Source organism: Mytilus californianus, unplaced genomic scaffold (assembly GCF_021869535.1).
Source record: "Mytilus californianus isolate M0D057914Y unplaced genomic scaffold, xbMytCali1.0.p SCAF_5, whole genome shotgun sequence".
In the NCBI taxonomy this organism is placed as follows: domain Eukaryota; kingdom Metazoa; phylum Mollusca; class Bivalvia; order Mytilida; family Mytilidae; genus Mytilus; species Mytilus californianus.
The window spans coordinates 11,919,609-11,937,210 of record NW_026262701.1 but is presented as its reverse complement, the minus strand read 5'-3'; the positions used below and the strand labels follow the sequence as shown (position 1 = coordinate 11,937,210).

General features: G+C 33.9%; 1 protein-coding gene across 2 annotated transcripts in view; it reads left to right on the top strand.

The window, feature by feature from the left end:
* Positions 1 to 8,409, top strand: part of LOC127701635 (angiopoietin-2-like) — a 36,457-nt gene extending 28,048 nt beyond the window's left edge. For both annotated transcript variants that reach the window (XR_007982127.1, XM_052205616.1), the window contains one exon: positions 6,457 to 8,409. Coding sequence is in view for 1 of the 2 variants with exons in the window: in XM_052205616.1 (XP_052061576.1) it covers positions 6,457 to 6,656 (200 nt within the window). In the remaining variant the exon portion in view is untranslated. The remainder of the gene's footprint in view (positions 1 to 6,456) is intronic.
* The last annotated feature ends 9,193 nt before the right edge of the window (positions 8,410 to 17,602 follow it).

Here is a 17,602-nt window from a genome sequence, read left to right as displayed (position 1 = left end):
TCGTCTCTGTGTAGGGTCTTTGCCAAAGTACAAGTTCTGATTTAAAACAGCTACCGATAAATTTTTATGGTGATTTCATTTCGAAAACAAATCATTACTTCTGGAGTCTTTTCCTGACGTCAATATGAGGTCGTCTATTATGACCATGTTTCGAATTTGGGATAGAAAAATTCGTCACCCTCGAGATCGAGAGGGATTCCACGAATAAATGCAATGCGAGGAACCACTATTCGCTGTTTTTCCTCGTAAAGGGGTTGCAACCTTTTGTACAACTAGACGATCATTCCTGGACTAGGACTACACATCATTCGTATGTTTGTAGCATATTTTTCATGAAATATATCTTTCCGCAAGAGGTTGGACCGGACACGATCATGGGGAAAGGATGTCTAAACACGAATCTTGCTGCTGCTGGTGGTGGTGGTGCTGCTGCTGCTGCTGTTGCTGCTGTTGTTGCTGTTGTTGCTGCTGCTGTTGCTGTTGCTGCTGTTGTTGCTGTTGTTGCTGCTGCTGTTGCTGTTGCTGTTGATACTCTAGGTGGTGGTGGTACTGTTGCTCATTGGAATAATGCTTACTTCTCATATTTTGTCTTCGACGATTATGCGGCGAAAATACACGGTACGACAAAGATTGCAACTATACATATTCAGTTTTCCGTATTGTCCATTGAAGTTTTATAACAAACCTTTCTAAAATTGTTCGATAATAAATTTTGAAATTAAAAAGAAACTAAGGTTTCAACTTCCTCAGTCAAAGTTGACCTCAAATGGATTTGGCTATTTTTTTTGGGTCCTTTTGGTTATATAGCTCTTCAAATGTTTTGGTTCTTATACATCCCTGGCTTTCAAATATTCGGCTTTAAGCGTTCCTGATGAAGGTAAATCCAGAATAACGCTTCAGACGCATACAATGTTGAATGTGATGTGATCAATTTTTAACAGCACTGGGTCGAAACCTCTGCTGGTGGACTATCAGTCCCTGAGGGTATCATTAGCTCAGTAGTCATCACTTCGGTACTGACATGATTTGTAACAAACATTTTTAAAATTGTCCGTTTATAAATTTTGAAATTATAAAGAAACTAAGGTTTCAACTCCCTCAGGCAGAGTTAACCTTAGATGGATTTTGTTTATTTTTTTTTAGATCTTTTTGGTTATATAGCTCTTCAATTGTTTCGGTTCTTAAACATCATTGGCTTTCAATATTCGACTTTGAGCGTTCCTGATGAAGGTAAATCCAGAAATGCGCTCAGGACGGGTGAAATTTATAACGTGTAGTTTTAATTTTTTTTTTGTAGTTTTCTCTTATAGTATTTCAACTATCGTATCTCCTTCCTGCGAAAATGTAGCAAGAGAAATACGTGGTCAACTTTTTTGCGACAGATCTGTAGACTATCGTCTCTCAAAACGAATTCGACTTCCGTTTACTGTGATATAGATCAAAAGAGATGTCTGTGATATTTTCATTCAATAAGCCTACCGACTGGACAATAGGGAGAAACGTTTCCCTAACGTATGACTGGTCCACGAAATTAGAACACAGATAAATGAGTCTGGTTGAGGTTTCTAATTCTGGTATGAACGGCAACTCCAACAATGCATATTCCTACGATCCATCCAAAGAGAAAAAAAGAGATTATGATATTCACTAAATAATATCTCTACTTTCCAATATGAGGTTGTGTAAATTATAATACAGAAAGGGTACCCGTTAACTTATAATAAGATAGCAAATGTTTTGATTGGACTGATATCTTATTTCTCACCAAAACCCACCCACATATCAAGCCAGTACCAAGTAATTCAAACCGGTTCAAACCGGTTCCTGTATCTCTGCATGAAAATAATCACCCATGTATTTAAAACTTTACAAACAAACCAAAAAACAGAGGCAAAAAGTTAAAAAAAAAACATTTAAAGAAATTAAAACAAATTTAAACAAATCAAAGAAAACAAATTTGGTAGAAACGCAAACCGAAATCTAGGTGTCAAATTTCATTACTTCCATTCAATTGCTTTTGTTTTCCTGACTACTTTAAAAGTCGGAAAAAGAGGCAATTTTACTTATAATATTTCAGAACGGGTATTTATAATAATTATCTAAATAATATAGTTATTTTGTTGTTGTATTCATAAAAATCATTGTCCCCTGTATTTTTTCTTTTTTTTTAATCATCATAACTATTGTTACCTGTATTTGTATATATAAAAGTAGTACTTATGTGGTCACTTGATTAAAAAACTAGATAACCATTAAAGGTGTCAGACCACCAATTCACAATCCCAATCTATTCAACCATTTTTTATCAATTCCCTCCGCTTTCTAAGTATTTTACCTAAAGTTTAACTTCATAGAAACCAAGTACATGTATATCCTGAATTATACATGTATCACCTTTCCACATGCCAATTTTCAACCAATGTTAAAAGTCTTGTAGTGAAATATGACCGTTCGGAAGTCTACTGCTACTAAAAATGACCCCTTGTTTCCTGGAAATCTTAAATAATTATACTATGGAGCATATTAATTCTCAATTTTAATGCAAACTCATGGACGAGTAATTTAGCTCAGAATGGTTTAAACATATTTCCCTTTCACCAAAAGTTTCATTTCTGCAAATTTGTTGGTAAGTTTAAGTAAACAATGACATCAAAAACACTATTTTTTGTCAGAGAAGGGCTTCTTTGACATATGTTCTATATTGGAGTGGCTGTTTTGGTTGTCTGACACCTAAAACTATTGACGATAAAAACCGATTACGACCAAGGACTTATTTTTTATCAAATACACATGTTAACCGTATCAATAATTGATGAAATGCATTACTATCTTACGTCTGTTGTGCAGACAACACAGGCGTGTGGCATACAAAATCATAAGTCTGGTATCTCTGATCAGAAGATGGAATCAAATTTTGATTAAATACTTTCTATTGATATTTCTTCTCTATTTTGATTATTTATAGGTATCTTTATTCTAATTAGACACATGTGTTATGTGTTATACTATAACGTATAGATATCTTATAAGCATTTCTGTTATCAGCAGATTGAATCAAAGATTGGTTAAATACTCTCTATTGACATGTCTTCTCTATTTTTATTATTGATGAGTATCTTTTTATCAGTTACATGTGTGATGTGTTATATAAAAAAATACGTATTTTGTGAATATTTTAGTGGTATGGGTATCTCTATTCCATCTTTTTGAATTGTTTTAGTCGGTTGCTTTTAAATTTTGAGTATTTTTCGGTTTTTTTTTGGTTTTTTTTTTTGTATGAAAAAAATATTGTATAGTGCATATCCTAGAAAGAATGAAAATAGGTGATATGTTATTCTAGAATTGGTATTTTTATATTTATTTTATTTTATTTCAAAATTTAATTTCATTTTGCTATGATGAATTTAAGATAACTAAAATTGAATGAAAATAGGAGACATGTTATTCCAGAATGGGTATTTTTATATTTACCTTATTTTATGATTTTTTTTAATATTATTCATTCATTCATTCATTCGTTCGTTCGTTCGTTCGTTCGTTCGTTCGTTCGTTTGAGTGGACCTTCAAAAACATAGAAATTATTTCTATAGCACCTTTGCGCATGAATCTATTTTTTGGAAAGTTGAAGGTAGACCATGAACATATATTTTATATTTTGGGCTTTTCACTTCATGCTATTCTTTTAAAAAAATCTAAATTTTTAATGTCTCGGTTAAGGTACAGGAGGAATGTTTATTTGCATGCAGAGAAGCAGAACCGGTTGGCACCATTTCCAATTAAATAGTATTAGCTTTGAATGTGGGCGGGTCTTGGTGAGAAATAAGGGTTGGAAGGTTGGACTGAAAGCTCGTTTTCACAGGTTTTCACGAGATCTCATTGTATTGAGCTTGAGTTATAAAAGAATCTTAGTAAAGACATGCCGTTTCAGTAAACAGGTATCGCGTCCCGGAATAAGGTATTGCGTCAAGGAATAAGGTATTACGTCTCTGTTCGCCTATCCCGTCAACCTTCAATTGTATGACTTTGTTGATATAGGATATTACTTCACTATTCGCGTGCCCGTACACCTTTAAGGGTAAGATGTTCTGGATATAGGGTATTACGTTACTATAAGCGTAACCCGTACACCTTCATGCGGGTTTATACAGCTCTGACTATAATACTCATATTATTGTAAATCAAAAATTCCATTAGATCAGTTTTTAAACATTAGCCAAAAAAAACTCTTACTGATGAGTTTGTTGTGGTATTGTCAAAAAGCCACTCAATTATATTATCTTCAGCCGTGCGAACTTCTTTCATGTTATCTCTTAACCAATAATAAAAGTTTTAACCAAAATTCGTCGAGAATTATGCCAGACAAGAGGCAAACCAGGAAAAAGTTAAGGCTGTAAGGTCGTTGATACAAATCCGAATAAAAACCTAATGGATCTATGAACAATCGTGCTACAGGCAACTTACACGACCCAAATGTTGCTATGCACCTGTCCTACCTCCATTACAAATATGTAGTGGTCCCTGTGAAGCCTAACAAGATAGTTTTTGTCCCCCACGTAACGCGTTGCGGCGGACATGGAAATACCGGGTGTCCGTCCGTTTCTTCGTCCGTCCGGTCTTGTTAGCGCTCACACAGGTACAATTCTTGCCAGATTTTTATAAAACTTATAATATAGGTTAAAATCAGCAATATCTCGGAAAAGTTCTATAATGGTGGCCGATGGACTTTTTTTAAAAGAGTTATGCCCCTTGGAAATAATAAATTATGTAAAATGGCCTGGTAAGCGCTATCACAGGTACATTTCTTGCCAGATTTTTATAAAACTTATACTATAGGTTAATATCAGCAATATCTCGGACAAGTTCTATAATGGTGGACAATCGACTTTTTTTTAAAGAGTTATGCCCCTTGGAAATATTAAATTTATGGAAAATGGCCTCTTTAGCGCTCTCACGATTTATTTTGCTTGTAAATCTCATTTCATATAGTATACATTATATAAGCTTGATAAGGGAACTAGATATGGACATTTCACTTTAAACGCCAACACATACTAACAAGACGCTTACTAAAGAGGAATTCCGGGACAAATATAAGCCTGTTTTTATGTTCCTTTTAATTTTCAACCATAGATAAAGAACTAGTTCTTCCTCCACTCTACTTGATAGCAAAATGACATAAGTTGCTTTATAATTCAATGACCTTATATTGCTGGGTCTGCCAAATGCTCCTTAAAACATCTTTCAAAATCACTACCAGATTTACTGTGAAACTTAACATTTTAAGAGGTGTGGATCAGATCTAGACATTAAACAATCCCAAATATCTGTTTTAGTAGATACAATCAAAGTCTCTTTCCCCGTGCCATTATATAAAAACCATTTGATTACTGTACTTTTTACACAATTATCCCACATTCTACACTTTGAGACAGTTTTACCAAAAAGAATGATCCACGCAGCTTGATTTGTTTAAGTGATACTAAATTTATTACGCCTTGAGGACGTGTTTTGTTTTGTATGGGAACAGTCTGTGTCCCTTCTAGACGATTTGATTATTTGTTAGTATGATTCAAACTTTATGCAGGAGACTCTCACGAAAATGAAGGAAACTGGTATTCTCATTAAACTTTATTTTTCAATATATCATGTCCTCATAATGAATAATTCGAAGTTTGGTGACTATGTTGATCACATCTGTACCATTGCACTCTGCTTCATATCTTTGACTTAGATATAGAAATTAGCAATAAAGGCCGGTTTGATAACCGAACTTTAACGTCCAAAGATATCATTTCAATTTTGTCTTTGTGAACTTTCTATTTATTTGTAAAAACATTCCAGCAGCTCCCTCGAATAGTGTATATCGCACAGCTGATGCAATATCAATGACCCGCATTCATGATATCCTTCATTGAGCGTTTCTGCTTACAGAGAAGTTTTTGAACCAAGAATTTACAAAAACTAGTCGTAAAGTTGAAGTTATTCCTTCATTTAGTCGATCAAAATGAAATATCTGTGTCACAGATGCCCAATGATGTCTTCCACATGTCGTGAATATAGTTCTGTACTCTTTTTTTCACTGAATTCGACTTGTTGTCGACTTTTTACTTGTCATGAGTAACACGACAAATCTTCTGGTTGAGCTTTACTTCTTATCCTTTTGGAGCCCCTGAGTTCTCCCCATGTATTTACAATACACTATAAGGTTATTGTTGCTCAATCTTTAGTTATTCATATAGTGTTTTGTGGACTGTTGCTGGTCTATTCTTCGTTTGTCTTTTTGGCCATGGTATTGGGTTTTTTTACTTATGTTTAGTGTTGACCACTTTGTATATTCTTCCACTAAATATAATAATTCATATGCCCTTTCAAAAAAAGAAAATTTGACTCTGGACGTCAAGCAAAAACCAATAAATATTGTTAGAAATGTATAATCTCATAACTTTTTCATGTAAGCTGACGGTTTACAACGACAGTCATCTGGAAAATTCTCAGCAATAGATCGCGACAACAGTGGTGGTAATAATTATGCAGTAAGCCACGGAGCATGGTGGTACAAAAGTGGTTCCAATACTTGGTTAAACGATGATCAAAGAGAAAATTACTGGAAAAAGTATATTGGTCCGAAGTCAACCATGATGATCAGAAGATTATAAAATAGTTTGTTAAGGTTCATTTTTATATTCTAACCCAAAGGAAACAATAAACTTTTGCAGAGTAGACAGCAACTTTTTTTCTCTTTCATATTTATTCTGTAACCAAATACACTGTTGTAAAATGTCGAATGCAAGTGCGCTTTTACCTATAGAATGCAAGAATGTCTTATTGTTATATGCAACCTAAAAGAATGATTTTGAAGTTTATTAGCTGCAATTAAACAAATAATTTAAAATAATGAAGCTATTGTTTTCCTACAAACGCATTTGTAAGTAATCACCTGCATTGTTCTCAGTGGCTTCACCCATGATCAAAAACAATAGAAAATTTACTCTTCTTATGAAGAAGTCAAGAACATCAACAGTAAAACAATATCAGTCACAATACAAATCAAAATATATTTCTAAACAACAATCGTACATTTCAAAGAAATTATTTGTTAAACTGTGTTATTAGAAATATACATGCAAATACACGATGATTTATGTTTTTATCGAGATAATTGTATCAGAACCGCGAGTTGGTTGACCGTTATGGAAAACCTATTTCACAGGTGACAACGAATATGTTCCAATTGTCGTAATCACAGTCTCGTCCTCTTTTTCCCGAAAGTTACCTACCGAGTTAGACTTATCACCGGGTTTGTACTTACAGGAGTAACACGACGGGTGCCATATGTGGAGCAGGATCTGCTTACCCTTTCGGAGCACCTGAGATCATCCCGGTTTTTGGTGGGTTTGTGTTGCTCAGTCTTTAGTTTTCTATGTTGTGGTTTGTGTACTGTTGTTTGTCTTGGTCCTTTTCCTTTTTTTACCATGACGTCGTTTGTTTATTTTCGACTTATGAGTTTGAACGTCCCTTTGGTATCTTTCGCCTCTCTTTTGTGAAACTGAAATTTAAAAAGTGTTAATCTTTGCTGCATATTTATAAAAAAAAATCATGAACTCACAAAATCTAAAGATCTTTTGGGTGACCAATTTTCTGAATGTTCCACATGTTCTTAGCATGTTATAATTTCCCAAAATATACCTAGTTTCCAAGTCTAATAGAAATATAGAACTCTGATTTCGTTATACTCCATATGGAGTATAACGAAATCAGAGACTGCTATTTTCCACATCTAAAATTTTCGAGTATACCGGTCTGCTCTTTTCGTGTGAACTTTCAAAATAGAAATATTGTCTTTTCGTGAATAAAACAAATTAAAAGTCGTGTATGTGCAGGTTCAAATATTAAAGATAAATATTTTTATAAAGCAGGGTATCCGTTAAATTTTTTTACTATTTTTTTATACAATTTTAGGAAAAGGTCGTCTCGATTTCTGTACATGTATTTGAGGTTTTCTTGGTCTATTCACATTCAATGTCTACATCCGGATAAGGTCCGTTTGAATTTGCTTAGTAACTTAATTTCAAAAGTGTAATTTTTTTTCATATCAATCGATTCCTTTAGTATTTTTCCTCTGTACTTCTCTCATCTAGCTGCATACATATACGAATAATTGGAATGTTTCAAATAGGTATACAGCAGTAGTCAAATAAATTGAAGATGGTACTTCAGGAATTCATTCACATAGCAACATTTTAAACCAATTATAGCCTACTGACACGTCGTTTGTTATTTCAGGAGGGAAATGATTATATGGAAATTTTGTTCTTATTTTAATTCATTCTTATTGTTACTATTTACCAGAACGTTTTCTTGTAAAATTATAGTTATTAGTATTCTTGCTAAATAAAGGCAACAGTAGTATACCAGTGTTCAAAAGTCATAAATCGATTGAGAGAAAACAAATCCGGGTTACAAACTAAAACCGAGGAAAACACATCAACTATAAGAGGAAAACAAAGGAACAACAGGACCACTGAAGTGCAACAAAATCAAACGCCAACATACATAGGAACGAACTATTTCATAACAACTGCCATATTCCTGACTTGGAACAGGACATTGTAAGAAAAAATGGTGGATTGAACCTGGTTTTATGGCTAGCAAAACCTCCGTCTTATATGACAATGTAAAAAAGTATCGCTAAAATGACAACACTACGTGACAGAAATACCGCACAAACACACACAAGATCACTCATCACAGAGAAACGCACAAACAAATAATATAATAGTCGACAATCATGCAAACAGCAGGATAACAACGAACATCTTCCATCAACGACAGACACCACAAACAGTGACTCAATTACGTTACGAACATGCAATCTAGAACTTTATACAATTATTTTCACAATACCAGTCCAAACAATTTTCATGAAAATGATGGTATTGAAAGGCAATTTTATAATGATTTGGACTACAAACAATAAGACATAACACATTATCCAACCGAAACCATAACAGAAACACCATCAATAAATACATGAATGTTGGATGTACAAATACCGAGACATGTCGTATAGCAATGCAAATTAACACTCATATTCGGGAATAGGTCACGTTCGGTACTTAGCAGACAGACGACATAGATGTTAAACCACAATCTAAGACGTGGTAAAAATGTCATCAGTTATTTTAGACACAGACACATCGTATAGATCAACCAATTCGTGATGGTGTCCATAAAATTTACGGAGTGTCATTTTTAATCTTTCCTCCTCATAACTCTGTTGGAGCAGTTTCTGCGTAAGGAGCACACTCCTGTATATGAAGTCATTAAAGTGTGAACATGCACGAGCATAACGTACCAATTGAGCGGAACCAACTTTGAACAGATCAAGTTGTCAGTGTTTACAGGGGAGGTAATTTTTTGTCACTCAATTGCCCATTATACTTTTGTGTGGTATGTGCACATCTATCATATAATTAGGTGTTATAAATTGACCTTTCCTTTAAATGACCTTTGTGATAACTGTGGGTATGTTTCGTTTGTTGGCATCAGTTTGAAGGAAATAAGTAAGCTTTTAGTGTTGAATATGGTAGACATCGAATTGATAGCCATGAAATGAATATATACTATTTAGAAGTTGATTCCTACAACAAATAACATTTATTTTGCACTTATTTAAGTAAACCACCAAATATTTATATGCCAAAGAGAGACAACAAATGCAACATTATGGGCTAGAAAGGCTTGACACATGCACATACTAAAGTGAAGTTTTATCTTTTTGGGGGATCAACAAACCGCCTCCATACCTTCTAGATAATAATAACTGATTGGAAAATATAAGCTAAAATAGTGCATATTAAAAAAACAAAGAACCGGACGTTCATTTGTTGTAATGGCAACTGATTTTTGGTACAGGCTAAATATGTGAACATATGTACTTCTAAGCTAGGTGATATAACCTATACTGTCGATTCACGGTTAATAAAACTTACAAAACTAGCCTATATCAGACGCAATGCAGGCTTCATTGACTGTAATTGAAAGCTATTGGAAATTATTGACTGACTGAAACCTTATGACTGATCAAGTTGATGTATCAAGTCTTAAGTGCTTATAAGCATTTTAAATTTTCAAAGTTGAAATGAACAACTTGTCAATCATGTCAATGTTTTAGCTAATTTTCCTACATGATAGTAGGATGGTGTGTCGTCTAATGGTACCTTTTTTCCGGAAAATGAAATACTGAATCGTAGATTTACAACGGTTGTCTATGTATTTTAAAAAAAATCTATTTAATAATATACATAATAAATTTTGGAATATGTGAGACAGCAACCCAACTGCACCAAAAAGGCATAAATACAAGGTTTTTCTACTATGGGAACAACATTAGCTATATGCATTATAACAATTGCTGGAAAACAAAACAAAGACTACTATAACTGATGACTATAAACACAGATACATCACCACCATTCTTAAAAGATTTTTTTTTTATTTATCTTTTTGTTGTTCAAACTACAGTGCATACATACATTGTTACAAGACATAAGTGAATAGAATATATGACATTGTAATTATGCGACTAAGAAATATTAAGGATTTACAAGTCTTCGATGAGAATGTACAGTATATGATACTATCTTAAGAATACATGGGAGTTTATTTATAGCGAATCGGCTGTGAAATTTGAAAGCCATATACAAGACATGCAGATATTTTACCACCATAAATATGACTGATAATAAGAATGTACGAACAATATGATACCAAGATACAATAAAAATCATAAAATGAAAAAGAAAAAAAAGAAAGAGCAAAAGGAAAGAGCAAAAACTACTTCAGAAAACCTTTCACTAAAAAAAAAAGATTGAGCAACACAAACCAAACATAAAATCGAGGTAAAACACGGATACTCAAAATAGGCGAGTATGTTTTGGGTTTAAATCATGAAAGGTGAAAAAGGGTGGGATTGTGAGTGCGACAAATGGTACGTATACGTGATCAGTTTTGAAATAAATTTCTTTAACCAGGTAAATAAACGCCAGACGCGCGTTTTGTCTACAAAAGTCTCATCAGAGACGCTCGAATCAAAACAGTTAAAAAAGGCCAAAGTTGACGACCGTAAAACATTCAAAAAGACGATTGCAACTTTACCATTTAGTTGCTTCTTAGCGAGCAACATCCGTAATTCAATGGAAGCCTTATTAAAGACCCGCAACGAAGATATATATTTCATTCGCATGCGTTGCTGGAAAGTTGATTTCCTTGAAAAATGGTTGCCGCTTACAATGAACAAGAGAAGCGAAAGATACCAAACTCATAAATCGGGAAAACATATACTATAAGAGGAAAACAACGGAACAACATAAACACGGAACCAAACGCCAACATACATAGAAACGGACTATTCTATTTTACATACATAGAAACAGACTGAGCAAGACAAATCCCACCAAAAACCAGGGATGAAGCTATTAAACTAAGGGTTCCAAGTGATGAAATTGAAGTCATCCCATCGAAAATTTTACGGACGCAATTACAAGTTCGATGGCCGTTATGGAATATTTGTTTCATATATGGCGATGGATGTGTTACAATACGCCAGTTCCGAGATACTGCAGTTAGTTGAATCTCTCAATTGTCTTCCCTTACCAGGTGACCAAATTGTATGCATCGTCACTTCCAACACATGTGGACGAATGGGTGAAAAAGTGTGATGACATTCTGCACAAAATAGTCGGGAAATTAAAAACTTATAAGTTGGTCACCCTCCTTTCAGAATTGAGATTGCATACCTACAGAACATAAATTATTTCTAGACTACCCTGCAGAATGACGATCCTGAAAATGCGTGAAACTTGAATAGTGCAGGGATACAAGCGCGCCTTCTATCTGGTAAATGACCTCATAAGGGCGTGCGTAATTGACGATCTTTTCCGGTGAAAGATATGATTATGGAAATAGCCTGTTGTTGTAACAACAATCCTGACTGTCCTCTTTTCCGCGAATGTGACATCACCGAGTGAGACTGATAACTAAATTTGTACTTATATGAGCAATACGTAGGACATGTAGGATGCCACATGTGGAGTGGTATATACTTACCCTTACAAAGCACTGCGATCCCTATCATTTAAGTTTTCTAAACTGTGTTTTGTAAACTGTTGTTTGTCTATTTGTCGTTTTTTGTTATTTGCCATGGCCTTATCAGTTTTTCAAATTATGAGTTTTTAGAAATATTCGTTTGATATGTTTTCCGCCTCTCCTTTGCTACATAACATTGGAATATTGATTTGTTTATTTTCCAGTAATGCATAATTGACATCATTCTGTAATTCAAAGATTTTTGCACTATTAGATAAGATGTGGTCAAGGCAGCAACTGCATCCTTCGAGAGAATTGATAATTTAGCGGTTAAAATAATCATTGTTATTTCAAAGAGTGAACTGTGAGGTAGCGGCAAAACTTTATATTTTGCATCTTATTCAAATTTCACAGTTAATAGTTGGATTGGGTTGTACAAACGTCAATTATAATTGCATCCTAAATTCAGTATCCTACGTTCATATTTCCTAAGTAATTCTATTCCACAGATGCATATGTTGGCCTCCTAGACGGCTGGTCAATTTAATAGCGTCTTTATATCTCTATTTTTCTTCAAGCAATAAAAGAGAATGTCTATTGTCTTGCCTAGAATAAATACAATACAATTCATCATGCTATTCTCAGACTTAAAAAAAGAGTCTAAAACTGATCCATTCCGAAAAGGAATAGATATTAAACTTTTTAAAATAAATAACTCTATTTGCCCTTTTTTAACTTTAAAGAGATATTTAAGTATTAGGCAATCAGAATTTGGAATTGGGTTTCAATCCGATCCGCTTTTTATAACAGGGAAAAAGGAAGCTTTAACTAGACAATTTTTCTAGTTAAAATTGAAAAATATTTTAGAACTTATTGGTTATGACCCAAACTTGTATAATGGTCATTCTTTCAGATCGGGTGCCGCAACTAGTGCGGGAAAAGCACGCGTAGAAGATCATACGATCAAAGCATTTGGTCGATGGAAATCGGATAGTTATTGTAGACATTTCAAGATTTCTCTAACTTCTATTAAATATGCTCAACAATGTTTAACTGAATTTTAAAAATTTCTACATTTGTATATAGAAGTGTTTACTTTTGTATATTAATATGCGTATCTTCAGTTTTAGTAGATGATTCTACTTGTCTTTGAAGCATGTTATATTATTGTTGATATATTGATGGCGAAACCACCTCACACTATCCTTGGGGGCACTCAGCTGATTCTCATCTGAGGTTTTGGACATAAATGAAATTTTATTGTCTGAAACTATAAACCAAATTTCATATATTCCCCAAGAATTCAGTTGTCTCATCACCACCGTCAGTTCAACTCGTTCGGCAGCCATGCTGCGCTGTCTAAAGCAATAGGGGCCATGCTGTGCTCCCTCAGAACCATGCTGTGTTCCTTCGAATTGACGGGTGTGTCTTTGAAGTTTTGCTTCTCATGAATGCTAAATACCTTTTTTTTTAAGCAGGGACCAGTCAAAATTTATACATAGCTGAGACGATTCCCAAGGGCCAAACAAAATTTGTATAATCATAAACATAAAATGTATATATACTGAATAAAAAATTTTTTTTAACAAACTTCTTGTCAGCAGCTAGGTCATTATTATAAATAAGAAGCCTGGTTCTAAGTAATTGATTTTCCACTAGGAGATGTTTGCAAATTTTTTTTATCAAAACTAAACAAGTAAACTTGAAACCATACGTTATTAAACTGAGCGGGATATGTAGTTAGAACGTTAAAGAGGCATTAGCTGTAAAATTCATATTCACCGATTTGACTCAAATTCTTATATTTGATTTATAACAGACTAAAACGTAAATCCAAGTTACAAAAAGTAAAAAAAGAAACAATCAACAACGCATGGACTCGTTATAATGGAGCAGTATCACCTGTTTATTTTTGAATAGAATACCTCTAATTAACTTTCAAAATGACATCCGAAGAATGCCGAACATAAATAGAAATATAAATAGAAAGACAAGCACGCGCAATCAATAATGATGATTTTTATAGGTTTTTTTTATTTCGTGTTATTGACAAAAGTAATATGCAATCGCCGCTTATTCCTATAATTGAATGATTTATTATATACATAATCAGTCAACCAAATTGATCTTCCCTTCGTTTCAATTTCCAATGTTGTCTTTCTTTTCTTTTAATAACTTTACATGCTTAGCACATACGTAACATATCTCCAGCTAAAGGTTAAATTGAAGGTCACGTGAATACGAATTCAGATGAGTTGAACTATTGTTAGCGATGTTTTTTTCAGCTTATTTTGACAAAATTGAACCAAACGGACTTCTTAGTATTATTTTACAATTTCGGTTTTAAAAATGTTTGAAACAAAAAAAAAACAATCATATGTTAACTTTTTGTCTTAATCGTAGTTTATGCTTCTTGAACTATTATAAAGGAAACTACTTACTGACGGGTAAACCAAAGGCGTGCGAAAATAGCAATTAAGACTGCGATGGATGCAGCAACCAGAATGACTATGAGTACAATCATACCTGTCGACAACCATGATTTATTTGGATAAGGTAAGCTTACTGAAAAATAACAATGCATATTATATATGTATGGATGTAAGCAATTTTACACTATAGGTCAACATACGGCCTTCTGAGTCTAGATTCGCATGATAGGTGATGAATGCCTCAAGGAAGAAGTTTGGCCTGTCTTGCTCCTTTTGGGTTTCATGCCATTGCGTGATTTCTTTTCTTCTTTTGTAGTGATTTACGAGTTTTAACATTGGTTAATTACTACTGTTGGTTGCCTCTTATGTATTACTATCCATTATTATATATCATTTAATATGATAAGTTGATTAAAAAACTTATACTATATGAAGAGTTTAATTTTTTCCCACTACAATTTTATTACGTAGAGATTCAATATTTAGTTTTCGTAATACTACATAAAAATGTGAAAAAAATCTGTCGATCAAAACATATCTTTTTGACATATACTAGTGCTTAAGATCTTGATAACGAACGGCACACATCACTGGACCTTAAAACTCGTCAGTAGAACATTAAATCCTTCATCAATAAAATAATTTTTGTATAAAGGAGATCAAGAAAGTTATTAATGTGAAAATGTAGTATAATGTATGCTTAGTTTTATCTTTTCTACACTTTATACAAGCACGTATTCCCAATTCCAAACTAAATAGCAAATTGAAAGAGTTCACCTGTTGGTCCTGCTTTATTTCACAAAAAAAGAATGGCCAACGTAGTTACAAGTATCTTGTCTTAGGGAGGGATAAATCGTACTTTGTAAAAAATCACTCTGATTCAATAAAGAAATTCTCTGAAACTGACATTATCAAGATGCCTAATTTTGTGATTTTTCAACAAACAATCGAAATTCCTATGGAAACCAACTGTGCTCCTCTTCTTGCCGACTTGTTCCTTTATTCATATGAGGTTAACAGATACAGTTAAGTCTGCATCATATCTTGACTTACATCTAGAAATTGACAGTGAGGGTCGGTTAAAACAAAACTTTACGACAAAAAGGATGATGTCAGCTTCCCGATTGTGAAATAACCATTTCTATGTAGCAACATTCAAGCAGGTCCTGCAGACGGAGTATATATCTCCCAGTTGATACGATATTCCAGGGCTTGTATTTCCTATCATGATTTTCTTGATAGAGGTTTGCTGCTCACTAGGAAGCTATTAAACCAAGAGGTCCGAGTGGTGAAGTTGAAATCATCCTTTCCTTACGGACATCATCACGAATTGGTTGACCGTTATGGAATATCTCTTTTCTATGTTGAGGTTTGTGTACTGTTGTTTGTCTGTTGATCTTTTTCTTTTTTAGCCATGACGTTGTCAGTTTATTTTCGACTTATGAGTTTGAATGTCTCTTTGGTATCGTTCGTCTCTCTTGTAATTGTAAATACCTAGTTTTTTGTATGCCTAGTTTTTGTGTTTAACTATAAGAAGTTTTGTGTGTTTATGTATGCATTGGTTCTGTATTTCTGTATATATATGTATTTCATTCCAATGTTTTTCTTTTAAAAGCTTTGATATCTTACACTAAATTTAACTTAAAACGCATCCATCATTAATTGTAAATGACACGTTTCCATTAATCATTATAGAAAATATAATACTTAGAGACATACGTAAGTAAAAAGTCAAAAGAAAAATTAGCATGTGAAAGAAAATCTTGAAAATATGAAAGGCTGATTTTTTAAAAGTTTAATGGACTATTTCTAAAACACAGAATAATTTTAAAGATCGTAAGCATTCTTACCAGCACAGTATGGTCCTTTCCATCCAGAAACACATCCATTCAAACAGGTACCGGTTGTATCATTACACAATGAAGATTTGCATGTTGTATTGCACTTATGTATGCAAAATTTTCCAAAGTATCCATTAACGCATCCATCAGCGCATGTGCCATTATATTTGTCGCAAATGTTATCGCGACAATTATTTCCACAAGTCATGTCACATTTATACCTTGTCAAATTGCCTTCACATTGAATACATTCTGCAGTCGTTTCGTTACACGTTAAGCAGTCTTGTACACACGTAGAATTACAAAATCTCCCATATATTCCAGGGAAACAGCTACTTCCACACTCTCCTGACTGTCTCCTGCAATCTCCGTGGAGACATCCACTGCAACGAAAATTACACTCTTCTCCATATCTACCAGCTTTACAATCTGATTTGTAAAACGAAACAAATAAATTGCTTTTTTGGAAAGTGATTTACAGGATGTTTAACATACACCGCAGTTTAATTGGGTCCAAGTTTTTAAACATTTTCTGGCAATGTTCCGAGTCGACATAAGATCCTTCACAATTTAACAATAACATATCCTTAGCTCTTAAATGTTAGGTAGGAGCGTTCCAAATGAGGATCAATTAAAAAAGGGCTTAGAACACACCAAATTTTAAAAGTGCTATTTTTCTTTTTTTCCAGTACTCGGGCGTTACAGCTTCTGGAGCACTGCTATTATCAGCTCAGTAATCAGTGCTTCGTCACGGACATGATAATAACCTACCTTTCTTAAACTCGTTGTTGATAAATTAGAAATCATTTAGAAACCAAGGTTCCAACTCCCTCAAGGAAATTTGACATTAGTTGGGTTTGGCTATTCTTTTTGGTCATAAACTCCTCAAACAATCAAAAAAGAGGGACGAAAGATACCAGAGGGACAGTCAAACTCATAGATCGAAAACAAACTGACAACGCCATGGCCAAAAATAAAAAGACAAACAGACAAATAATAGTACAGATGACACAACATAGAAAACTAAAGACTAAGCAACACGAACCCCACCCAAAAACTGGGGGTGATCTCAGGTGCTCCGGAAGGGTCAGCAGATCCTGCTCCACATGTGGCACCCGTCGTGTTGCTTATGTTATTACAAATCCGTTTAATAGTATTATTCGGTAGGTCACATTCGTGAAAAGGGAAGGGTATTGTAGTTACGACATAAGGAACATATCCGATATCATCTGTAAAACGGTT